This window comes from Parambassis ranga, chromosome 8 (assembly GCF_900634625.1).
Source record: "Parambassis ranga chromosome 8, fParRan2.1, whole genome shotgun sequence".
In the NCBI taxonomy this organism is placed as follows: Eukaryota; Metazoa; Chordata; class Actinopteri; family Ambassidae; genus Parambassis; species Parambassis ranga.
In genome coordinates, this window is record NC_041029.1 from 8,966,606 (window position 1) to 8,992,089 (window position 25,484).

Sequence of the window (25,484 nt, forward strand, 5' to 3'; positions counted from 1 at the left end):
GAGGTGCAAAGAGATGCCTTTGTGAAGAGGACACTGTGCATGTCCATGTACATGTACACATGTACACTGCATGTGTGTAAAGGAAAAGAAAGGAAGTTACAATTAAAGCCAGATGTGGTTTCCTTATTTCAACAACATTGATACAAGTCTAAAATTCTGACTTGACTATAAAGTAAAATGATCTAACTCTCAACAAAGTTGCTCATTCCCGAATTTCCCTGAGGGACCTTCCCAAAGGGGTTAATAAAGTATATTCTATTCTATTCCATTCATACACCATGTCAAGGTTTTGTGTATGAAGCTGCTGTGGCATTGAGGAGGACCAGCTGTTGTTAAAATCCCCGCCACAGGCCTGCACGTGTGTTCAGTCTTGTTAAGTTGTTTGTCAGCCAGCGCAGAAGAGTGCCAGTGCGCGGACACCAGCCTGACCTGCAGCCGTGCTGATCAATACAGTACACACAGTATCCGCTCTCACCCTGTGTCTCTGCAAGCAGGTTGGCACGCATGGTGGCAGGATGGCAGGGCTGGGGCCAGGGAGGGGCGGGGCTAACAAGCCTCCATCACTCTGGTCCCAAGCAGAGAGCGACTCGTCTGTGCAGCGAGACAGAAAAAGGCAAACTGCAGCCAGTGTTAGTCAGTCCTCAGGAATATTAATGACTCATTACTCATCACTGTGCTGTAATGTTATACTCCTCTTTAGCCTACTTCTCCACCATCACATATGTGTGTTTGAAGGATCAGAGACACCAAACAACAAGAATAATCAGCACTAAAAAATCGAACTAGGTGAGATTTACTCCATCTGGGGAAAGTAAACATGTGTGCCAGTTCTCATTACTGCTATTGACAGGAAAACAAGCAGTGATGGTGGTGGTAAATACAAAAGTGCCAATCAACACAAGGGAGGCAGCCACCAACCAACAGAAAACCTGTCATTTTTTTTACTTTTCTTTATCACAGTTTGGTGCAACTTTGTGTTATTTATACTACAAACAGACGATTGTCTTATTTTACACATTTTTGGATGGATGAGCATATACACACACTTTTTAGGTTAATGCAAAGTTTGTTAATTGAGTTTGTGTCATGATTGGCTGACTGTAGTTGAACTAAACCAATAAAGAGTAGGTCAGGGCTTCTATCTAATATGAACTCTGATATGGAAGCGTTACGTCCTAGCTGTGCTATATTTTTGTAGTTTTCATCCTGTAGCCCCATGTAATGAGTTACCTAGCTTGCCCCTTTGCCTCTGGAAGTAAGGTTGCTAGCTTTTAGGCTTAGTTAGCTGGCTAGGCTAACATTTGTACACTTTTCTATCCAAGCGTTTGAAGTGAGGCAGCTGGACTTGTTAGAGGAGATGTTAGCCCTACAAGCAGATTTATCTGTTTTTGTATTTTTAGTTTTAACAAGGACAAAACTATTGTCACTGTTGGAGCATCATCTGACTTGTAAAATTGTTGTTTGACTTTAAACAGGGTACCACAGAGCTGTTAGATCTTAAGCTGTGCATAGCCTTAGAAACTGTCCTCAACTACATATGACACGACTGTGGGTGTCGTGGGCGAAAATAAATCCTAACAGCCTCCGCTCCTCTGTGATCATGACCTCGACCCAAATCAAAACAGTGACCTCGGTGCTAATCACAGGGCTCCTGAGAGCATCCTTTCATGTAGGCCGCAAAGCGAAGGGCTTCAGAAACACAAGACACTGTGGAGGTCGCCACTGTCATTAGCTATTAGCACTGAGGTCAAAGCTTTCATTTGGACGGAGATTGACAGCATTTTACCACGCGTTTTTACCACTCTCTCACAGGACTGTGACCATCCCAGCAGCCATCTGTCAAAATAATGTCACCCTGGCTGGGATAATCACCATTCACCGGGCCTCCTCTGTACACTGTGAAGTTGTAACAGATGTACAGTTAATGAGCGTCACAGTTCCTTTGAGAACATGATGACGTGACATTTATGGCAATTGGGTCTTTTACTAAATGTGTGAAAACAACACACCCTTCACCTCGACTACTTACAGCAGCCACACCACTGTGTGAATATACTTTTTCTTTTAAATTATTGTCATTATGCAAGGCACAATGAATATTTTGTTCAGGCACACAGTAAGACACATGGTATGAATGTGCACATTTGACTGTCAGGACATCTCACTGTTTGCAATAATTGTCACAGCTTTTATTCATTTAGAGAAAATTACTATAGTGGTAATTTAGTCTTTTATTATCAGCCACTACACAGCTCAAGTTTCTGAGGTCTTTTTTTGGCTTTCAGAGGTAACTGGCATTAGCCTTTTGCTAATAGCACTCCAGATAACATGGTGTATTATGGTTCTGCCCTTTTTTTCTGCACACATCCACAGCAGAGACTAGTCCCCGTCTATCTGTCAGCCTGTCAGTCACTCTGCCTGCCTTCCCTCCAGGGATGCTGCTGTGCTTAAACATCCCTCCAGGCAGGATCCAAAACTCTGACAAGGGCTCAGCCGATCCTTAAGTGAAGATGTGAAGCCTCCAGAATGTGCAGAGGAAGAACTGATTTTAAATAGGTAACCTCTCTTGCCTTGGGGCATAGTTACTGCCCCAACAATTCCCATCCTCTGCCCTCTCACTGCAGGCAACAGGCATCTGAGCTTCATACATACGATAAGTGAGCACTGACACATTCAGTATTACGCAGGAGAGCAGAGTGCATCCTGGCATGAAAAATCTGCAGGGACTTCAGCCTTTCCTTCCGAGGTAGAGCGTGGTCAGCCAAACCCAGGGGCATGTTGGCACAGCAAACTGCAGCCCAATCCCAATGAAAGGCACACTGCATGCTGGGAGGTCACTGTGAAGGTCACTGCACTTTTCAGTGCAGTGCTAAACATGGTTGTCAATACAGAGGGATGCATAGGACAGGGGAAGCACTGTAGCACTGCAGGACCCTGGAAGCCATCTAAACGAGTTAGATCTTCTTGACTTGGTAAGCAGCATCACATAGCCTACAAGAGTTCTCAGAAGCTCTCACACCTGAGGCGCTGCTGCTGTAGAAACCAGCTGAGTTCATCTGTGTGTCAGCCTAAAGAGCGGTAAAGGTTTCACTGATATGTGATGTTGTATTAAATGAGCTTGTTATGGTGGCATTTGGGGTGATCAGACAGCCCTAGGCTAAACAGATTCAAAATATAAGCATTTAATAATATTTAGGGTTCAGGGGTCAAATGATGCTTTCAATGAATGCCATGGAGACAAGGCACAGCAGGAGGGTGGAGCAGACTGAATACACAGAGAGACACAGGTGAATCACATCAGGGCAGAACAGGTAATCACACAGGTGGGAAACCTATGAGTGGAGTTATGTGGCTTCCTTTGCAAACAAAACAGGAAATAACTATCAATCTAATATCCATTTTACAGCATAAATGATAACATAATAAATTCATGATAAAAGGTGATAAAAGGATTTTTGTAGATACCCATGCTGACCCTACTTTGTAAACCGAGGCCAAATTCCCTTTACTTTTCCTCTGTAAGTTTGTCTGTAACCGAGCCTCTCTGAGGTTTCACCAACTTTGGTGTCACCTTGAGATCCCGCACCATTAAACAGCCCCACTGTCAACAATCAATAAATTCGGCTGGCCCTTGATCCCTCTTTTGTCTCTGCAAATGAAGCTGATGGATGAAAAAGAGCCCCTGTGCCCTCTCCCAGGTAATGTGCTGTGAATGTGGCCGTGTCAATACTTTTGGGGGTTAACGGGATACAGGGTGATGGAGACAAAGACGAAAGGGGGGGTGGCTTTAGAAGGAGCGGTGTGTTCAGATTGGAGCACAGGAGCAGGGTCAACTCTCAGGACAACTTAATATTTAATCACCCTCCCTCACCGGTAACCCTAAACCCCACAATCCCCTCTGGACGAGCACGGTGACAAGTGGGAGAGGGGAAAAGGAGGGCAGGATGACACTTTATCTTTCAAACTGTCTTGTGCTTTGACTGAGTGGGAATTAAGTGAGAGAGAGATGGAAAAAAGACAAAGAAAGGATGAGATGGGGGGGCATTTGCTGGGTGACAAAGACGAGCGGGATGACCGTGTGCAGCAGACAGGGACAGACAGATGAAAGAAAAATGGAAGGTGCTGAATAACGGCATTAAAGTCTTCTTCATCATACAGATTGAAGCTCAGTGGTCCGGCTGTTTCGGTGCAAGGTTAAAGAAAGTGATAAGCACATCACAGTGTTGAGTGATGATATGATAAATGCAGGTGGGACAGGGAGCAGAGACATTACAGTGTCGGGTCAAAAACACATTCATAAAGGTGCTCAGGCTAGCTACTGGACCATGAATCTCGTAAGCTTAACAGCTCCGGTCATTTCCATCCTATTATCATAAAAGTGACAGCTGGGGCATTTGTTTCGATCTGCTGGCGCCTGTTTAAAGGTTTCCTCCACACAAAAACACACAAATCAGAAGCCAGAGTAGGTGAATATGTTTAAAATTATTGTTCCTATGTGTTCAGTGTACAAGTATGAAGTTTTGGCCTGATCGCAGCACATGCAAATAGGTCAGGGGGGTCGCGAGAATCAATAATACTGATCCTACAGGAGCCTGCAAATCACCGTACCACATTTTAGAGCAATCGGGCCACTCGTTGAAATATCTTCCCTGAACCAAAGTGTTGGATGACAGGGCTGTCCATTAGGCCTTTATACATTAAACACATGAATCTGTAAACAACACTTAAATGTTTCACAGAGTATATAAAATCTGTGAACACACTGTGCCTCCTCCTGTGCGCTGCCGGAGCCTCTCCTGCTTCCTGTGTTTGGATCATGATGAGAGACCAGATGACGAACTGTCACTCATTTCTGAGGGGGACGATGCAATTTAACAAGGTCAGAAACGGGCCTGATCCAAAACTCAGTGAGCTCACATCACTTCCTGCAGTACTGTTTTAATAGCTGTGTCAGTTTCAGTTTATTTAAGCCTTAAAAATGTAGAATCATTATATTTTAGCAATCCCACAATTCTCCAGGAGGTCACTTTGCAATAGTCCTCAATGAATAGGAAAGACTTATTAACACCTTTTTTTAGACAGAAAACTCCATACATTGCCTATACATCAGAAGTGAGTTGAAGAAATGTGTTTTTCTGATGGTGAGTGTGACCATGACAGCTCTGATGATTGACTGGTCAGTTCAGATTTTGGGATAGAGATCCATGTGTCCCCTATGGACAGTAAATCCAGACTTAATAGAAGCTCTTGCATCTATTTCTCCATCTGTGCAGGACCTGCCTTCATGGCTTTTGGCACCCAGTCAATTGGTCACATGACAAACCTTTTCAGTGCTTCAAGCTATTAAGGTGTTTATGTGATTAAAAAGACTTGCAAAGTACTGTGTGATATGTTTGTTTATTAAATCTTGAATAGATGTGAAACTCTGGAAACAAAGCCACTGTTAATCCTAATATCTGGCTGCATGCAGTATGAGGCAGCTAAATTAGCATGCAGAGCCTCATCAGTTGCCGTGTTGCTGTAGTTACTGGTGAGAACCCAAACGGTGGGGTGTGTGTCCAGCCAGCTGTGGCCACCGCTTGGCGCTGCAGCTGTCTATCAGCTTGCCTGTGGGCTCAGGGTAACTTTCCCACCGAGCCTGCCAGTCGCCATGAAGCCTCTGTGTCTGAACGAGGAGGTGAGGAGGAGATAAAGGAACCTGGGATAGAAAGCAAAAGGGGGGGGGGGGGGGTTGTGATGAATGGCAGCAGGTAGGCAGGCAGATGGGCCGCCGGGACCCCTGGCTGGTCCCTGTGGAGGTACAGTTCAGCACAGAGCCACCCAAGCCAGCGTCAGCACTTTGGGGAAAAGCTAGGAAAAGTGCTGAGGCAGCAGCCACGTGGGGAGATGAGGTGAAGTGGTGAAAATTTAACCAGCCTGATGAAAGTTTAAGTGTGCATGTTAAACAGCAGAGGGGAGAGGGGGAGAGAAGAGAGGAGGTGAATTCAGAGAGCCTGTGGGATGCAGGTGACGCTTTGGAGGACTTGCTTATTGTTTCTCCTGCATGACTCAAACAACTGTCTGCTTCTCAAACTCCAGCATGACTCTAATTATACCTGACACCTCAGGGGGTGGAACAGCTTATTTTTTGACCCGGTTCTGACCTCAAAAAGTAACATCATATCCTGTATATACAGTTTTTGCTTCTTGATAATTAGCGGCAAGGACGCTGTGGTGTTTCAAGGACGTCCCTCTGCACTGCGGCCTGGCTGATGTTCACGCCAGAGCCTTATGGCACTTCTTTTGTTAACTGCCTATCGCATGAAGCTCCATAAAGGAACCAGTTGGTTCCATGGTCTGTGGAGGAGTGTGCAGAGGAAGGGAGAGGTTGTGATTACATAAGGTTGGGTAACAGGCTCACTGTGGGGATACACACTCTCTAGACAGTGTTGATGAAGTCTTTCACAGGCCTGATGGGGTGTTGATTAGGATGTGCTCACACACAAGAAACAGATGCTGAAATGGATCCTAATGTGCCTTTCTGTCTTTGTTCCTTGCTCCCTTTGATTTCCCCTCTTCCTCTCCTGCCCTGTCTTCCTCTATCTGTGTGTGTGTGTGCACCAAATCACATCCCATTCTGCTTTCACCCACTTCCCCCGTCATTTTCGTTCTGTCCCCATTGTCTTCTGCTGACTTCCAGGTGCGGTGCGAGCCTCCAGCATCTTCCCCATCCTCAGCGTCATCTTGCTCTTCATGGGAGGCCTGTGTATAGCAGCCAGTGAGTTCTACAAGTCACGCCACAACATCATCCTCAGTGCAGGGATCTTCTTTGTGTCTGCAGGTGAGTCAAACACCAGATACAGATACAGTATGTGCACTTGAACTGAAGGAACAACCCCCAAGCAGTAAACCTTTCTGGTTTAAGCTGGTTGCAGCTATCACTGGTACAAATGTACAACATGTCATTGGTACCTCTCTAATGCAGTAACGCAGTCACTGTGCCCGACTGGTCATGAGATTTGGATCATGGCTAAAAGAACAAGAACGCACAGCAACTCTCCTTTGCACGATGGTCAGGCTGACTCTCCAACATCTACTAAGATAGGGAGAGGCTCAAAGTGGAGGCAGCTGAGGTGGTTTGAGCTCCTGATAACAACTTACCTCCAAGGACCTTCCTTTAGAGGTCTATTAGGCACAGCCAGCTGGCTGGAGGCCCCAGGGCTGACTTCAGCCTCACTGGAGAAATGATATTTCCCAGCTGGCTGGCATGGGAGCAGCTTTCCCAGGAGGAGGTGAAGGAATACATAGCTGAGACAAAAAAGGTTTGGATGTCTGCTTCACCTGTTGCTAACACATCTTTATTAAGTAACACAAAAGACAACAACAATAAAGAAGGACGAAAGTTAGGAAGTGGGATTAGACCTGAAAGAAAGACCCAACAAAACCATGAAGAGGCAAAGGTGAAAATGATCAGACAATCAAGACAAGTTCTAATATACAGAATAAGTAAAAATATACTTCTGACTGTAACAAACTGAAGCTGAATATGCTTACTTAAAAGTGATGGCTAAACTAGTTATCAGTAATTAAAACTGTACCATCATATACGTTCAGTAGTCCGCAGCATCAAGCCACTTTCTCTTTTGTCTTCCTTTCCTTCCTCTTGATCCTGTTGCCAGGCTCAAAGCCACCCATTGGGACTCGTCTCTAAAAATATGGTGTCCCTGACACACTTTCCCTACGATCCATCTTCCCTGATACACCATGTCAAACATTTCTCCGTGTGTGACTAAACTAACAAATCAATGTGCCGTCTGCAGAAGAAGAACACAGCTCCAGCATAGGATTATTTTATGCTCTGTCCCAAATAATCTGCATCAAGACATGAAGCCGCCCTGTTTCTCACTGGAAGGGCAAAGATTAAGAGTCTAATATCAGTCATGCTGGAGGTGGACAGGATTAGTACACACTGTACAGTGCATGAATCAGCACTCATACTTGGTATGATTCTGCATATTAAGCTACCAAGAATAACTCTATGAGCTCATATTGACTGATACTTCCTGTCTTGTTTCTCTTTGTCCCTTTCCTCCATCTTTTTCCCCATGAACCCATCAACCACGTCCTCCATCTACTTACCCGTCAGGCCTGAGCAACATCATCGGGATCATCGTGTACATATCAGCCAACGCGGGGGACCCGTCAAAAAGCGACTCGAAGAAGAACAGCTACTCGTACGGCTGGTCCTTTTATTTTGGCGCCCTTTCTTTCATCATGGCTGAGATGGTGGGTGTCTTGGCTGTGCACATGTTCATCGACCGCCATCGACAGCTGCGACTAGGGGCACGGGCAGCCGACTACCTCCAAGGCTCGGCCATAACGCGGATCCCCAGCTACCGGTACCGCTACAGACGCCGTTCGCGTTCCTCTTCCCGCTCTACAGACCCATCACATTCCCGTGACACCTCACCAGTGGGCCTCAAGGGCTTCAGCGCGCTGCCATCCACGGAGATCTCCATGTACACGCTCCCCCGGGACACCCTCAAGTCCTCCGGCACACCCACCGCCACCTACAACTCTGAGAGGGACCACAACTTCCTGCAGGTCCACAACTGCATCCAGAAGGACCTGAAAGACTCGAGCCACACCAACACAGCGAACCGTCGCACCACGCCTGTATGAGCGAGTCCACAAAGGCCAGGCCGGCCCGACAGAGACCAGGAGACACAGTGGGTGCAGAACGCCCCCAGAGGAGATGGATTTCCATGTTTATAGACATTTTGTTCTTTTTGTTCAGCTGCATGACTTTTTCCATTTACGATTGTTGAGAGAGTTTCAACAAATCTGCTGTGTTCCTGGACTGAATGGCAGAAAGGTGTGCAAATGGGTCAGGTGGTCCTGAGAGAGTAAGATCTGTGGTTTTTCTCGTGCTGGGTTTGTTTATTAGGTTCAGGGCACTGAAAGGGTGGGGTTGGCGGGGATGGGCATTAATGAGATACAGAATCGATTTCATGATTTCATTGCCCTTTGGTTTGACAGTTTTGCCCCACAGGTTTGGTTGGAGCAACAGGTCAAGCTCCCCCTCAGCCATCCCACCGCTCAGATATACACTTTTATTTATTGACTCCATTTTTTGCATTAAAACTGTGAATTGTTACAGCTTGGGATTCAGTAAGAATGACCCCAATCTGTAATCTCTAACAAAAGGTACTATATATATATATATATGTATTACTTTTATAAATAAATTATTACGTTAATAATCAAGAGATACAGAAGCAAAAAAGGAAAAAAAACAAGTTAACTAAACCAAGTGCTGTTGGTAACATGAGAAAAAGACTCTTTTAGTACCTGTTCATTTTGAAGGTCGAGAACACGAGAAGGACCTTTAGGTAGCAGCAACTGATGCCACCAGAGGCAGACACAGGCGGTAGAATAATATCTATTCTTTTAATAGAACCTTCTCGCCTTTTTCTCAGTCCCTGTTCGCTTTCTTTTTCTGGGGGTGGGGGGGTCGTATCGGGAGAGTTGAACCCTTTGAACAGAAAGATCTTAACAACAAGGGGTCAAAGTTCACAAAGACTCCTAAACACGACCTCTGCGAAATAAAAAAAAAGGAAGCAGCAGAGGGAAAAGGAAAAGAAGAGGATGCCAAACAAAAATAAAAACAAAAAGTTAAACATGAAATAGTACAAGAGAAGCTAAGTGATTCACAATTTCAAAAATTAAATGCATGCTATGAAAATTACAGCAAATCTGCTCTTGAGAAACTTAAGTTTTAAAGGTTAATAATTATAAGGGGGGAAAAAAAGCAAAGGCGCTAAAGTATTAATGTTTTCATGTGTATTTTTTCTTATGTTTAATTTTTTATTTATTTAGTTCATTTTATCTTTATTGCTTTTTGTGGGACAATCCAAACAATCTACACTGAACAAAACTGCTTTTTTTAAAAAAACAAACAAAAAAAATGGTTTGGTTGATTTCTTTATAAATATATAAATATATGTATGTATGTATTTTATTTTTCAAACTCACACAGCCTTAGTCATTTCTTTTTTGTTTTTTTTTTTTTGTTGTTTTGATTTTTAATGTGTTGTTCAAATTGAAAATGAAAATCTTTAAAGGTGCCAAAAACCGAATGATCCTATACTTGGATGCATCAAGTCCTGATGAATAAAATACGAACCCTAGGGGGAAGAAATCAGCACGTTTCAGCGCGTGTCTCTAACACACTTTACCTTACGACACTTTATTTTTGTTTGTGTGTGTTTGTAACTTCTCATAACAGTGTGGACACAACAAACACATAAAGGCAGTTTCCCACTTTGATTTTTTTTCATAATTATAAGCTCCTCATCTTTTTCATTATATTTTTTTCCTCTGTATATAAGCCCATGATTACCTCTCTTCATTATTAAGAAATCATATTTTTGTAACAGTTTGTAAATGTCCCCCCTGACATTCTGACACTGAATATACTATACAACATATATTGGCTGTTTGGCAACTTCACTCCAGAAAAAAAATATTGGCATCAGCCTCGATACGCCCATAAAAATAAAAGCTGAGCTGTCACACATAAAACCTTGTGTGCTCTGCTAAAACCACGACCTCAGCCTGCTGTTGTTAAAATGGTGATAACATGCTGTAATCGACCAACGGGAGCCGCAAGACAAAAATATCTGTACCAGCCATCAAATGTCTTTGAGGTTACTGCATGAACAAAGTGCTGTTTAACAAAGCAACTTTCCTGACTCCTGCTGTACAAATACAGCTCATTTATCCTCCACTGAGCACCCCCCCCCCCACCCACCCAAAGAAGGCAGCGTGTAAAACACAAACAGTTGCAGCATCTTTCTAGGATGTAGCATTTCTGAGAAAGAAACACAGGTTTGCAATAACAACACTGGGTCTATTCTACCAGAGCGAAGAGAGCATCCGACACCTTTCTACACCACCTCCCTAAAAGCATTGCTTTCAAGACAACTAACACACTGATGTGAGTGTGTATGTTTGTGTGTGTGTGAAGTGCTCATGTATACCGTTGAGGCAAAGCAGAGACAAAAAGAGGTTCATGTTCAGTCTGTCTGTCTGAAGGAGGTCATTTAAGGAAAATAAATAAAAATTCCTCTTCCATAGATTTACAGTAAGTTTTGGACAGAGATTCATCAAATATGGGGGGTGAAAGTTTTTGTGGAAAAAAGTGCTGAGATTTTGATGAGCCACTATCTGAGTTCAGGGACACGAGTCGCTCTGCATAAATTTTGAGGAAAAAGTTGTCAACGTAGCAATCTAAATGAATAGGCCTTTTTTATGTATAGCCTTCTTTATTCAGAATTCATAAGCAGAAGCCATTTTCAAGCCTGGATTACATTAAAGAGAAAGCGTGTGTGTGTGTTAGGATGAGGCTTAGAGGTACTGGCTTTCTCACAAAGCAGCACCTGGCCTTGGTGCTACTGTCTGAATGTCACATTTTTAATATGTTTTAGGGATGAATAAGTCAGTTTCTTCTGTCACTTCTCGCCTCCTCTCGGCATATCCTCCCCATTTTGTCTTCGCTGTCTTCTTTGGCTTCTCTCTCATAACTTTTTCAGAAGGATGTCTTGTCTTGTACTTTGCAGTGAGTTGGACCTGCCAGGCAGCAGGGCTGTAAATGTCTGAGAAACAATACATCAACCGCAGTATCACAGTCTTGGGAGGGCAAGGACTAGTTCAGAACTCGTTTGTGATTTGGAGAGAAGCTGCTGACAGCATTTTAAATCAAATCTCATTCTAGACATGGGTCCTGTCTGGCTCTATAGAGGGATTCAGGTTTCCTTTTTAAAATATCCACATGTAACCAATAACATGTATTGTGCTGCACAGTGTTAGTTATATCTGTATCTTAAGTTCCTAGGGAAAATATCTCAAGTTACTCATTGATTAGTTATGAGCGACCTTTTTTTTTTCCTTTTACAAATCAATTTTAAAATCCTTATTTAAATTGAAACACAATTTGTATCTAGAAATTGTTTAGGCTTGCATCACAACCACATATTATGGTCTAACAAAGGGGTTGGCACTTTGGCACCTTACCTCTTCATTAAGTTTAAAACATGAATTTTCTGACTGAAGTCAAATTTAAAATCTGTGTCCTCAGACCTGATGTTCCATGTATGTATGAGTTTGGACCCTGCATCACCAGGACTCTCCACTGAGCTTCCGTGGACTATTTTTTCTCCCCCTATGTCCCAACTCCTGATCCTGCTGTGCCGATCAAAGACACAGAGGGTAGATAGGGTGGAGGTGGTGAGGCTTCACTCTGCCTGGGCTTGAAAAAATAAAAAGCAAACACTATAGCCGGCTGTGTTACATAACCTCACATCAAACCAGGTGATGACCTTTGTGTGACCTTACTGGACAATGTTCTGGGACAGAGAAGCAGGCACCCATGGGAGCTGAGCCTCCAAAGCTACTCAAGTCTGCATAGTCTGTCCTTCACTCTCTAAGAATTACGGCACTGAAAAACAAAATGCAACCTGAAACGTGTGTGTGTGTGTGTGTGTGTGGACTTCAGTGTAGAGGAATGTACATATCTTTTTTTTCCTGTGCATGCGTGCAACACTGAACCTGCATGTTGTTTGTGCTGACCAGAGGACAGTTGCTGACTGCGCTCACCCTGGGTTATTTTTGGGTCATGTAGAGTTGAGTGGCAACAGAGAGCTATAAGCATGGTCAACCAGCTGAAAAAAAAATCATTGGAGCAAACATAGTCTGAAATGACACATTCACATCACCAATGCTGCTGATACAAGCAACGAGGAGCCTCATCATTTCCTGCAGAAAAAAAATACGTGGATCAGTCTGAGCCATGTCAGTGCAACTTTACAAATCAGCTGAAGCTTTTAAATCCAGCTCTGAATAGAGGGCAGTTTAAAAAAGAAAGAGAGATATAAAGAGGAGGAACCAAAGTAGGCTACAGCACACAAAGTGCTCTGGGATGCGTGAAGCAAATGGAGCGCTGCACTCTGCCCTCTGGTGGTGTGAAGGGAGAAGGAGCTCAGGGCTGCTGCTGCTGCTGCTGCCGCCTCCGTCTCAGCTCAGGGAACGCTGTGTCCATGAACGGGCCTGGAATACTGATGGCACGGTGCAGGGGTGCAGGAGCTGCAGTCTGGCAGGCCCCAGAGAAACACTTAAGATTCACTGTCCTCTACAAAACAGGATCACTGGCTTACCTTTAATGTGAATGCATAGGGATAAACAGCCCAAAAACACATCTGCATCATTTGGTGCTTAAAAGGAAGAGAAGAAAACAATTATGCAATAAAAACACTTCTATACAGGCAACATTAGAAAAACATGCTAACAAAACACCTCCTCTAGCTCACCTGTGGTGCATCTGAGTTCACCTTGTAAGTCCTAGGGATCTGCCACTAATTTCTAATCCTAACTGACTCGGTGCTATAAATTATTTACTCTAAAAGGCCCATCATATGTTCCCAAAGGCTAAGCCCATATGTCTCATAATAAGATAAAACTGACCAATGTATCCACATGTGACTAAAAGTAAGAAATCTGATTTATTTAAAAATTATGATTCAATCTAAGTTTGGTAAAGAGCTGTCTGCAGTATCATAAACTCTGCTTTTGATTAGGTTAGATGTAAAAACTGACAGGTCCAACAGTGACTGTCTCACTGTTGGACCTGTTGTATCCTGTGGCCTCCATCCTGTGTAATAATGGACCTAAGTTTGCGGTCGTCCCCCTCCTACAGTCTGTCCTCCTGCCAGACGCCATGCCAACCCAGCCACTTCCTCGCTCTGCAGGACGGCCCCGCCGCTGACTCTGTGCCAGCCGGACGTCGCCGATGCCAGGAAGCCCTTCAACACACAGATGCACACACCTACATTCATGTGCGAGTGATTGCACTCTCTCTCTCACACACACACATAAATCAAATGCTTGGCCCTCCTCTCTGCTGTCCCAGCATGCACCCTGGTTACCTGGCTGCTGTCCCGCTAACAACAGCTGCTGCCTCAGGACTGGACTGGAGGTTCCATTGCATGGAAGCACACACACACACACACAGAGTCACAAACAATACTGCCTTCATTCTTCCTTTGCTCCGAGGAGAGCTCATTTAAGATGATTGAGGACTAAACTAATCAGAGATGTAGCAGGTGGGCGAGAACGTGTGGAAAGAAACTTCTTGGTAAAGTGACGATTAATAGTTCTGGTGGGAACATCCATCAAATGACCACAGTGATATCCAAATAAACACAAACTGACAAAATTACAAGTTGATGAAACAGAATTACAAAGATAAAAAATGAGAATAAAGAGTCAGTGTGCCCAGCATCGTAGCAAAATGCTGATATACTAAGTAAAGACATGCACAAAAGGTCCTCCTGACACACAAGGTGGCACACACAGACTTAAAAAATACCAAAAGATCAGCGGAAAAAAACACAAATTGACTAAAAAATGAAGCAAGGCAACACAAAACTATGACAATATAACCAAAAACCATCCAGAGACACAAAGCAACCACGCATGGTACTGAAAACTGAAGCAAGATCACCAGATAATTGGACACAAAATAATGTAGAAACACAAAGTGACTACAAACAATAGTGTTGTTAATTAAATATGGGGGTCCTTTGCAGAAAATACTACTAATTTCAGAATCTGTGCCCCTCAAGCAGAAGGTTCTGAGGCTGCCCCTACGTCCCACATCTGAAGGGAACTCATTTAAGATGATGGAGGGCTGGACTAATAGGGTGAAATTGTGCAGACAGGCTTTTATGAAAAGCACAGAAATGCTGTTCAAGCAGATGCACAGGGTCATAAAGAGAGCGCCTGCTGGGACACCTAACCTCACCTGAGCGGGACAGAGGGAGCAATTAATGGCATAATTCTGTCACATTTAGCAGGGAGGGGGCGTTATGTAAAGCCGAGCTCTGCAGACTGCAGCTCTGCTTGTGCTGCAGCAGGGCAGGGGTCAGAGCCTCTGGAGGTGATTATGTAAGAGAGGGAACATCTCCATGACTGTCCTCTGGCCACAGTGACACCGGGGCTTCACCCTGCTTCCTTCACCTGCTGCTTCTACATGCACAGCATCCACACTGATATCAGGAGGTTGTTTTTTTTTTTTGCTGCAGAACTGCTTTGGTAGAGAAAATGTCAGAATTCTTGAAATGCTGCTCACCAGAGAACAATTGTCCTTCAACTCCCTCAGCTGCAGGTTAATGGGAGGTGGGTGGGACCTTGAAAATCCTTATGGTAAATCTACATTTCTGCTAAGAGTGCTGAATATTATGCAGATGTCTCAGGGAGGCGTTCTGTGGGACGTCTAAATGGCCTGTAGAGCCCTCTCAGGGTCTTCCTCCTTACCTGCTGAAGTGGAGGTTTTAGTTTGGGCAGTGATGAGTCAGAATGGATGATGTTGGAGCTTAATTACTCTACTGTGACTGCTGAGAGTTCTGATGTCAGCCAAATACAGGCCTTACAGCTCAAGGACACATATAGCCAGTTAAAACATGCAATGTTAGCCAAAGAGTGCCTTGCCATCCATCATATCAGCAAAAGTGGCTGCTTGTATCACAGCTGACGCCACCCTTTTTAGATGTATTCAACAAAATGAGTAGTGGAATGTAACTGCACTGAATCTCAAGTATTTTGTACCAAACAAAAAAAAAAGAACATACCATAGCTGTATTGAAGCATGAGCCCTGAATCATCGTTTAAGCTTAGCACCCAACTTTTGGTAATGGTCCTACATTTTATCCAGTTTAAGCCACAGCTGTAAAACATAAAATTAAATTCTCTACAATTAAGCAAACTACAGTGGAAGGACTTGCCGATTCATTTTTAATACAAGCATTTTTAGGACTTCACTCTTAGAACTGCAGAAATCCGTCATTTTTTTTTACTCCAACTTGTAAAGCTGACCAGATTACCCGTCATACAAAAACACAGAAATAGTCAATGTTTTTTAATTTTTATTAAACAACTCTGCACAACAGAAATGATGGAGACTGAATGCAGAGACATTGTAGTCAGGGACTTTAGGCAGTCTCTTCCTTGGCAATGCGGTCCTTCTTGAGTGGTCCCTGTGAAAGAAGAAAAACAAGACCATCAAGTCATGCTAATTCTCAATAGTCTGCTGCCTGCACTCCTGAGGCACTAATGTTTCCAGAGAGTGAACAGGGAGCTAGCACAAAGGGGCACTGCTCCCCTGCCTCACTGGAGCTTAATGTAGCACTGGAATGGAACCCAAAGTTCATACTGAGGACTGAACCAGGTTACGAACAGTGCAGGCAAAAGCAGTCATTGAACTTCTATTGTTCAATGCCACAGTTGCCAGCAAATAAACTTTCAGGCAAGGGGATACTTTGATATTAGCCATGCTACAGACTTCAAGGAAACCTAATGCTTGAAGTTCACACCAGCAGCTAGATTCGGTCCGTGTCATTTGGCACATCATGCCACAAATTGTCATGTTAACATGAATAAACCAAGAAAAACCTTCAACAGAACAAATGTCAAGTGAAATCTTACCATGAACGCCTTCTTCTCCTCCACAGTCTGGAAGCGGCCATGACCAAACTTGGAAGTGGTGTCGATGAACTTGAGGTCGATCTTCTCCAGAGCACGGCGGCTGGACTGCACAAGCAGAGACTGGAAGGGAAAAAAATATATATATAAATGTTTAAGAAGATCAATAATGGCTGCCAGATGTTTAATTGTGTATCAAGTCTTCCAAAGGTTATACAACAACCAAGTATAAAGAAAACTGTCCTCACCTTGCGCAGAGTCAGCACCCTCTTCTTTGTGCCCACAACACAGCCTTTCACCATGACAAAGTCATTGGTCACTTCTCCATAGTGCACAAATCCACCCTGCAGAATGGATCAATTAAAGCAGTTAAGTCAGATTTGCTTTCAGGAACCACTACTGACAACACATACAGGTGTGAATGTCTCTTACCAGAGGGTTGATGCTCTTGTTTGACAGGTCATACTCTGTGGAGGCGTTGTTCTTCACCAGCTTTCCATCCTTTGTGTGGTAGCCCTGGCCGATCTTGTAGATCTTCTTGTTGATCTCTGTGCGGTGGTGGTAACCCTTCTGACCAGCACGGGCTACAGAGAAGGCCACACGGGCGGGATGCCAGGCACCGATACAGGCAACCTTACGCAGACCACGATGGGTTTTGCGGGGAAGCTTCTTTGTGTGCCAACGGCTGGTGACACCTAAAAGACAAGCATTTAGTAAAATCAATATCAATTCTAATCTATCCAAACCGGTTTGAAAGGAAAAGGAAGTTAAGGGTCAGAAATAAAGTCGCTGATCATCTTACCCTTGTATCCGTGACCCTTGGTAACACCAATGACGTCGATCATCTCATCCTGAGCGAAAACTGTGTTCACTGGAATAGCCTGCTCCAGCTTCTCACGGGCCCAGTCAACCTTGTCAGAGATGGTGCCTCCATTCAGCTGAACCTCCATGAGGTGAGACTTCTTCTGCCTCAGAGGCAACAGGCGCATCTGCACAGAACATCACAGGTGAGGACAGAACCTAACCACTTCAGAAGCACAATAAAAAAACAGTTGTAGTCTCAGAAGGAAGGCAGCATGGAAGATATCCTCATAAGTGTCGGGCGCCATGCCTGACGCAAGTTCCGTGGTCTCGTCACTGACAGAAACCTAAAGCATTACCTCACAAGGCAGTTAAGTATACTAACCTGTGTGTGGGCAATGATGCGGACAACCTGGCAGTACTTCTTCATGGCGGCAAAGTCTTTCTCCAGCTGCTTCTTGCCATCGTCATCCTGCCATTTCTTGCAGTATTTGGTGAAAGCCTTCTTCTTGGACTTGTACCTGAGAGCATGAAGCAACACGTGGGTTGGCACAGGTTCTTCATAACCGCGAAGGGTCAGCGGAAGAACACAGTGCATAGCTGCTTGCCCTCCCCTCCACACGGATAAGGGGGCTGCATCAGCTAGTCAGAATTTTGGCTCATGGCACAGTTTCTAAGAAGCACTTTCCACTGGCCAGAGGAGCCCGGAGCTCATCAGGGCACTGGGCACCTGAGCGGAGCTACCACAGGGGCCACCGTGATGTTAGACTCGCACAGTGAGGATGTAGTTCTTTATCAAATTTCACTGGCAACTAACACCTGCTTCAAGCACACACAATCATCAGTAGTTACACTGTTGCTCACCAGTTCTTGTAGAAGCGACGCTTGCACTCATCACTGATGTGCTCGGCGAAGATGGTCTTGAAGGAACGCAGGCCACGGGGGGTGTTGATGTAACCCACAACTCCAACCACAATCATGGGTGGTGTCTCCACAACCGTCACAGCCTCGACTACTTCTTTCTTGTTCACCTCTGCATTAGAAAAAAAAAATAAAATCAGTACATTTAATCATTCATTTACACACACACAATTAAACTAATTATTCACTGTTGGCATAGACTGCACTCAGTACTCGACATTCAGCAACGGGTGTAAACCCACTCTGTCCGCCCGTCGAGAGTCTCATCACAGGCAGACTACCACATCCAACAGACCTTTTATCACTGCAGATATTTTACTTAAACTATTGTTCAGTAATACTCATCTCTATATTAATCAATCATATACACAATTACTAAATTAGGATGCACTCACTTGAGCCGGGTCTGTCGACCTCACGGACAATGTGTGTCATGCCAGCCTTGTAGCCCAAGAAGGCAGTCAGGTGCACGGGCTTGCTAGGGTCATCCTTGGGAAAGCTCTTGGCCTTACCACGGTGACGACGGCTCCTCTTGCGGGGCAGGAAGCCCAGAGAACCGTGGCGTGGAGCAGAAAACTTACGGTGAGACTAGAAGGGAAAAGCAAGGAGTTAGCGGGCCCTTAACAGTCATTGGAACAAGAGACGTTTTTATATTAGCATTCAGCATATTAGTTCACAAATATAGCTGTCACATACGGGTACGGTATACATATTAGCGTTGGAACATGACACTGTACCGGCAATGGCCACGTTGTTAGCGGCGCACTAGCTAGCATGCCGTCGCTAGTGTGCATGAGGGCGGCTGTCAAATCTGACGCAAATACATTTCGCTACGACCTCCGACTTTGGTCACAAACTACACAAATTGAACGAGATCAGTCACAGAACGTGACTTATCATGATGAGCATTGTAACATTCACATAAAGGCCTACTGGAAGGAGCCATTTTGGATCCTGACTAACCAGTACTGCAACCTCAAAGTTTTAACTTTAAAACTAAAATACCTACAAAATGTATGTAAAGACTTTACAAAATTCCATTTGACCCTCTCCGTGTGTCTCTAACAAATACATTGTGCCGGATGCTTCAGATAACAGGCGGATTGAGTCCGACAGGACAAGCAGCTTGGTGCGCACACACTCACCATTTTGTCTCCAATCCGATTCAAAGAGGCCGACAGAGAGGCGAACGGCTCATATATACCAAAGGAAATATCGCGACATTCAGCGTGATCATTCACAGAGGAGCCCCGCCCCGTGGTAGTAAAGATCTATACAGGCAGCAGCCACTAGATGTCGCTGTTTAGTTTACATTTTGATTACCTCACAGTGCAATGCGGCTGTGCAATGTTTTAGATAATTAGGTATACAGGATATATTCAAATAAGACTCATCCCTTTTTTAACATTAAGCATGACTGTATATAACAGTTTTATATCTGAATGAATATCTTTATTGGCTGAATTGAATAACTTAAGTTTGAACAGATCTTTGTGTCTGGTGTATCCTTATTGATTTGTGTATGTAGTTTTGAGGGGAAAACCCATATTTAATCCCATATTTAAATCCCCAAAAATGTAATTTACACTACTAATATTATTCTATATAATGATTATTTACCAAATACCACACTAGAAGAAATAAAGTCAGGCTTTGCATTTAATACAATTTCATTCATAAAAAAACACATACAGGACACAGGTATACAATTTAAAATTAAGGCAGAAACATTTGTTGTCTGATCCAGTGTTTTTACAAGCTTTTAAATTATGTGTAATAAACACAAAACATTTGATTGTTTGGTGTCTTCATCCAAATCCACAGAAGATTACTCAATATAATTATAAAGAAAAAAAACACTTTCCATCATGAAGTCATCATACAATATGGCTTTCCTTGAAATATGAAACAATAAAACAAGCATACATGAACAAACTTAGAAACTGTCCTTCATGGTTTTATCTCACAGCCTTTCTGTTGCAAAGTAAAAGTGCTATAAATGGTCGGATCTATCCAGCATATGAACAGATTTCCCAGTCACCTACACAGCAGTGTCGAATATCAAGGGAGTCGTGCTTTACTGCTACAGGAAGGCAGGGCGATGCAGCGATGCTAATTTCGTCTGAGTCATGCTACAGTACCGATGAAGTTGCAGTCTTTATGATGGGTTTAAGTTTCCACCCTTGTCCCATACAATATGCATGCTGATCCTCAGGATGAGTGTGGTCAGACTAAAGGTCTGATTTTTCCCTTTTCAAGATTTTTATATGACAGAAGCACTGTAAAATTCCATCTGCTGTCTCACAGTATCTGTCGTGCTCCTTGTTGTGTCCAAAGATGTGGGCGTTTCGCAAATCTTTGTAAATAAATCTACAGGGAGACAAGACAATCCTTATCTCTTGTGTTAATACAAACTAAATCCAGGGCAGTCTGTCCCACTTTGCAAATTGCCCTGACAATAACCAAAGGGTTGACAATGATCACGTTTCATGGTGAACACTTTTCTCCCATTGACAAACAGCCAGCACCTCAGGAGGCCAGCCGCTCTCGTTCAAGGTTCATCTTGTGGAAGAAGGCCTTTCCAAACTCATAGCTGCTTATCATAACAGCACAGGCTGGGGCTACTTTGATCACCCTGGGCATGAAACCTGGGGAAAAGCAAAACAATTTTACATTTAGGCAAAATATTTATATAAAAAATGAAAAAAATCATATCATTTATATAACACAGCATAGAGTGTGTACCTGCAAAAAGGCCCCTGTAGCCCATCTCAACCCATATTTCTTTCATTATGTGCCATGTGGATGTGGTTCTCTTTAAAGGAACTAAGAGGAATGATAAAAAAAAAGTTATTGTTTTGAATATACATAATTATATTTCACACAACTGGTTGCAGAATGTGTAATAACACCAACCTCCCAGAGTTTCCATCTCTCCCAGCTGAATCTGTCTCCGAGTCTTTACAACATCAAACGGCAGCGTCAGGATTGCAGCAATCTAATGACAAACACAAACAGTCACACCTCGTGTAATATAAAGTTATATTTCAAACCCTCAGGTGTTATAAACATTGGACGGACAAGCCCTTATGTGTGTATGTGTAATATTGGTATTGTTTTTACTCAGCATTAAAATATCACTCCAGCCTATTAATGATGTTGTAAAATGTGTTTCCATTCACTGAGGGCAGGTGTGTGTTTGCATTACTGCTGTGTACTCACAGCTCCAGAAATGGCTCCTGCCGTGAAGCTGATGGAGAAGTTGGCCTGAGGCATTCGAGCCTGTTCACACAGGTGGGCCTTCACCAGCTCGTAGTTAAACCAGTACAAAGCTGCAGGTATACACAAACACAGATGGTTGGTGCTTTGTTTCAGATTACAGTTCAACGAGTTAAACAGTGTAAATAACAACAGCACAGAAGCTTTTAAATTATGAGCTTTATTTCAAAGACTTCTTTTAGGATTTAGTGGTGCTGCTCTCACCAGAAAACGGTACATCTCTGAGAACAGTGGGTCCCCAGCCCCTCCACAGAGACAGTACACCTCCCTGGCTCACAGCAGAGCGGATGCACACCCGCAGCTCGCTGTAGGACAGCCGACGGGATTGCATCTTGGTCCTGACCAGCTCCAAAGGGCTGATCACCGTCACTGCCCCCACTGCACACACCAACACATGCGATTAAAAATGGTAACACAGGACACTTAGGAGGTCTATATGGGCTTTTTTTAAATCCACTTACATCGGGCAAGACCCCCAGCAACAAGAGGGACATGGTTACCCTGTAGACCGACACCAAATCTCAGGAAGTCCTTCAGCTGGTCGTAGCAGGTGAAGTAGATGATGGTGGCAGGTACCGCCATAACCCTACACACACACGTTGCATTTAGTGTTAATATTTTATCCTCTAATTATGACACTTAAAGTAACATAGTGCTAAAATATGAAATGACCAGATCTCACTCACAAAGTTGGGGGTAACCCGCTCCACAAAGAGCGGAGTCCTTCATGGCGACTGATTTTCACAAAAGCATCCTGTGGCAGAAAAAATAAACCCCTTATTTTTCTGGGTAAATGTTGGAAAGAAGAAACAGCCCTGCAAATGTGCCGCTACTCACGAGGGTCCCGCTGAAATGTGTTGGTGTTTTGTACCAGCTGGTACAAGTGGTTCCGTTCCGACAAACATAGATGTGATCCATCAGTCCATTACAATACAGGAAACACTTCCCTGTGTGAGTGAACGATCATGGTCAGAAGGATGGAAAACAGACATGACTGTATGATCTAAGCTGGTCAGAGCTTCTATATAGTGAAAAAAAAAGATTAAATAAACTTGTATTGTGTCTCACAATATTACCATCAACCAGCAAGAGTTTTTGTTTTCTAAATACAGTTATACAGGCCCTCACAGAGCAGACTCATTAATAATACAGGTGCTGGCATTGACCGCAGAGCCACTCACTAGATAACATCAGGGCTGTCCTTGCCACTGCTTACTCAGCCTATTTATCCAGGTCAAATTTATAAAAAAAGATTAAAAAAGCATCATTTCACAACCAGACTTTAGCACATGGAAATATTTACAAAAAGATTACAAAGAAAAGCACCATGTTTCTGAGTAGGGAAACTGACCCAGCTGTTTATTTTGCTACTGAAAATTCATATTGGAGTTAGATGAAGCCGTGCACATGGCAGTGTTTAATGCATCCTTGAACAACTTTGGACTTTTATTTTGGGTCTGCATCATTAATGCAACCTTACAAAGTGCTGGTTTAGTTATAATATACAGAGCTGACTGTAAACAATAAAGTAGATGTAAAACCCCAAATAAAACATATTCTGAATGTGGATATTTTGATTTTATTTTTGAATATTTTATTCAACAGGGAACCTGATCTAAACAGGTCCAAATCACATGAGTGTGTTTGTTGGCAGCACATGTTTGTTATTTAAGCACTTGGCCACACACAGAAAAGTGTGTTGGACCAGCATGTTTTCAAACTGCAGCCAAATGTTAGAGCATGCAGCGATGGCAGGGCAGGTACTTACATTTGGAACGGTGGGTGACACCACCCCATGGAGCAACATCGTGGGCTAAAGCTATGGAATGAGGCAAAGGAAAGACAGAGCATAAAGACCACACAGCAGACAGGTGTAATGGGGTTATTTTTAAGAGCAAAGCATTAGGGTAAAAACAGCACTCTGAAGCAGCTCTTACAAAGCAAACTGGGTCTCAAAGCTCATTCCTACCTTGGTGGAATGGTGTCTGCTGAGCCTGCAACCTGATCTTCACAACATCCAGCGGTGTGACTGTGCACAAACAGATTAAATGTTGGTAATGACATAACAAGGGAAACAGTAAACCAAGTGTGATGCAATAAGACACAGTGGCTGACTTGGTAAAAAAAATTAAGTTGTTCATTTTGATAATCTCACCAAATACAGATGTAAGGAGTGCTCCAGTGCCAGAGGCCAGCATCTGCTGCACCGGAGAGATCCCAGCGACGGGGCTGCCCACAGTCTGCTCCCCCATCCTGCCCACCTGTTAGACGGAGAGGAATAGCCTGTGAGAACCACTCAGTGCACGGTGGCTAAACTTCACTGAGGTGTTTTCTGACTTTGCTGAACAGCTTTAGAGCTGTCTCAGTGTTATGTAAAACAATTAAGGTGGAGTGTTTGTTTCTCACAGGATCAGCAACCTTATACCGAGGTTGGGCTGGGTCAGGGTTCTGTTTACTTGCTCCAATGTCAAAACTGACAAATTAGGCCAGAAGAGTATTCTGATACACTACGGTATAAAAAAACAATATCCAAAAGCACAAACTAATAAATACTGATTGATGACTAGATAAACTAGACACTCCTCATTAACGTGAACAGTGAAAGTCAAGGCGGAGTTGTTATAATGGGGTCGTTTTGATAGCTTATCTGTGACCTGCATGCATCCAATCTCACCAGCTACAGCTAGTGAGAGCCTCGCCTCCTGACCCACTCCTAACTGAGGGGAGCAGATACACAAATACACCAGTATCACATTTTGTATAAGTACTACTAATTAGAAAAAATATAATATGGAGACTGTGGCCAAGGTAACAACCAAACAAAATTCATATTCATCTTTCAAACCATGCCAAACTTGTTTTTTTCCTCTCTGTGTGTGTCTAGATTGTTTATTACAGGGTAGTTATAGCCTTTTGGCCCTGGGGATTTCTCTCCCTAATAAGCTGCTTTGCCAGTACACGAGTGCCCAAAACAGCTCTTTGGCAGAACAGGTGTCTTTAAACGACAAGGTCTCCCTGTCACCTAAATTACACAATGCATAATGGAGGCTGAGAAGACAGAGGTAATGAAAAACAGCATAAACAGCACCTACTTTAAGATTAGACGACCGCTGTGGCTGCAGCTCAATAACACAACAATAACGCAAAATACATCGCATAAAACCCCGCAATGGTACACTCTGTTCTTTCCCTCATTTAGCTCGCTAACGTTGCTTTAACTAACATTAATACATACTGATGCCTACTAGAAATAAAAAAGGAACAGCTGTTTTAAAACACACAAAGATAACGTAAACCAAACTTGTCTGAAATGCCACCTTTTACCTGTCTGCGCCTGACTGCAGATTAGCCGAGCAGCTAGCTAGCTGTTTTTAAGTAGCTGTCAAATAATACGCTGCCGTTACTCACCTCTACTTCTGCTCCCAACCTTGTTGTGAAACACGGGTGTCTTCACCCATGTCAGTTAAAAGCTAAAATTAAGCTTTTGCGCCGTATCTCTTCTTATTCGGGCTCTCCATCGCGGATGACCCGTAAACATGCTTTAGGGCTCGAGCTGAGCTTGCAGCACAGCAGCAGCAGCGTCACAAAATGCGCACCTTCACTGCACACAGATTTCACAAAGATGCACCTCGGCGATGGTCCAATCTCACTAACTAAGAGAGGCCTGTGCGGATGTTTTGGAGATCAGCGGTAAGGCGCTGCCTGCGACATCTGACTCCTGCTCTTGCGCCCCCCGGTGGACGCGACAGCACGGTGCGCTGCAGCTGCTGCAGGTAGGCAAGTTTGTCCGTTAGATTTTTTTTAGATAAATGCAGTGTAAGACCCGTGTAACTACGGAGGCCCAAAAGGGACATGAACACTTTTTGCTTTTGCGAAACCCTAATAGTTTTGCGAGATCTCGCGAGGTTTTAAACGGTACATAATTTTTTCGGGACCTCGCAATATTTTTGTTTTCATGACCCGTCCGG

The 25,484-nt window shown here is 43.7% G+C and overlaps 3 protein-coding genes and 2 non-coding genes across 5 annotated transcripts in view; 1 reads left to right on the forward strand and 4 right to left on the reverse strand.

Moving 5' to 3' along the window:
- cacng2a (calcium channel, voltage-dependent, gamma subunit 2a) overlaps positions 1-8,721 on the forward strand; it is a 39,166-nt gene extending 30,445 nt beyond the window's left edge. Inside the window, exons 3-4 of the mRNA XM_028412070.1 lie at positions 6,680-6,820; positions 8,126-8,721. Of these exons, the coding sequence (XP_028267871.1) occupies positions 6,680-6,820; positions 8,126-8,661 (677 nt within the window). The 3' untranslated portion in view covers positions 8,662-8,721. The remainder of the gene's footprint in view (positions 1-6,679; positions 6,821-8,125) is intronic.
- Positions 8,722-15,942: 7,221 nt separating this feature from the next.
- On the reverse strand, positions 15,943-20,728 carry rpl3 (ribosomal protein L3). Its single transcript, XM_028412147.1, has 11 exons — positions 20,722-20,728; positions 20,543-20,607; positions 19,383-19,508; positions 18,633-18,825; positions 18,181-18,349; positions 17,702-17,837; positions 17,318-17,504; positions 16,948-17,210; positions 16,764-16,859; positions 16,519-16,638; positions 15,943-16,070 (listed from the first exon to the last, which is right to left on the reverse strand). The coding sequence occupies exons 1-11, from the start codon at positions 20,726-20,728 to the stop codon at positions 16,026-16,028; spliced, it is 1,407 nt and encodes a 468-aa protein (XP_028267948.1). The 3' UTR covers positions 15,943-16,025.
- On the reverse strand, positions 16,145-16,277 carry LOC114440658 (small nucleolar RNA SNORA54). The gene has a single exon (XR_003671194.1). It is a non-coding gene; the product is annotated as a small nucleolar RNA SNORA54 (small nucleolar RNA).
- On the reverse strand, positions 17,569-17,661 carry LOC114440660 (small nucleolar RNA U83B). The gene has a single exon (XR_003671196.1). It is a non-coding gene; the product is annotated as a small nucleolar RNA U83B (small nucleolar RNA).
- On the reverse strand, positions 19,879-25,133 carry slc25a39 (solute carrier family 25 member 39). The gene is made up of 12 exons (XM_028412970.1): positions 24,925-25,133; positions 23,672-23,777; positions 23,486-23,545; positions 23,285-23,335; positions 22,354-22,463; positions 22,203-22,270; positions 21,978-22,102; positions 21,721-21,894; positions 21,460-21,569; positions 21,154-21,235; positions 20,983-21,063; positions 19,879-20,885 (listed from the first exon to the last, which is right to left on the reverse strand). The coding sequence occupies exons 2-12, from the start codon at positions 23,766-23,768 to the stop codon at positions 20,767-20,769; spliced, it is 1,077 nt and encodes a 358-aa protein (XP_028268771.1). The 5' UTR covers positions 23,769-23,777; positions 24,925-25,133; the 3' UTR covers positions 19,879-20,766.
- Positions 25,134-25,484: the final 351 nt, after the last annotated feature.

Coding starts and splice junctions, on each gene's coding strand:
- rpl3 (XM_028412147.1), bottom strand. Junction 18,826..19,382: donor ATCGGATTGGAGACAAAATG/GTGAGTGTGTGC, acceptor TTTCCCTTCTAG/TCTCACCGTAAGTTTTCTGC. Junction 16,860..16,947: donor ACAAGAGCATCAACCCTCTG/GTAAGAGACATT, acceptor TCCATTCTGCAG/GGTGGATTTGTGCACTATGG.
- slc25a39 (XM_028412970.1), bottom strand. CDS start 23,768: ATGGGGGAGCAGACTGTGGGCAGCCCCGTCGCTGGGATCTCTCCGGTG. Junction 22,464..23,284: donor TGTCACCCACCGTTCCAAAT/GTAAGTACCTGC, acceptor TCACTCACACAG/GGAAGTGTTTCCTGTATTGT. Junction 21,895..21,977: donor TGCTGGGGGTCTTGCCCGAT/GTAAGTGGATTT, acceptor TGGTGTGTGCAG/TGGGGGCAGTGACGGTGATC.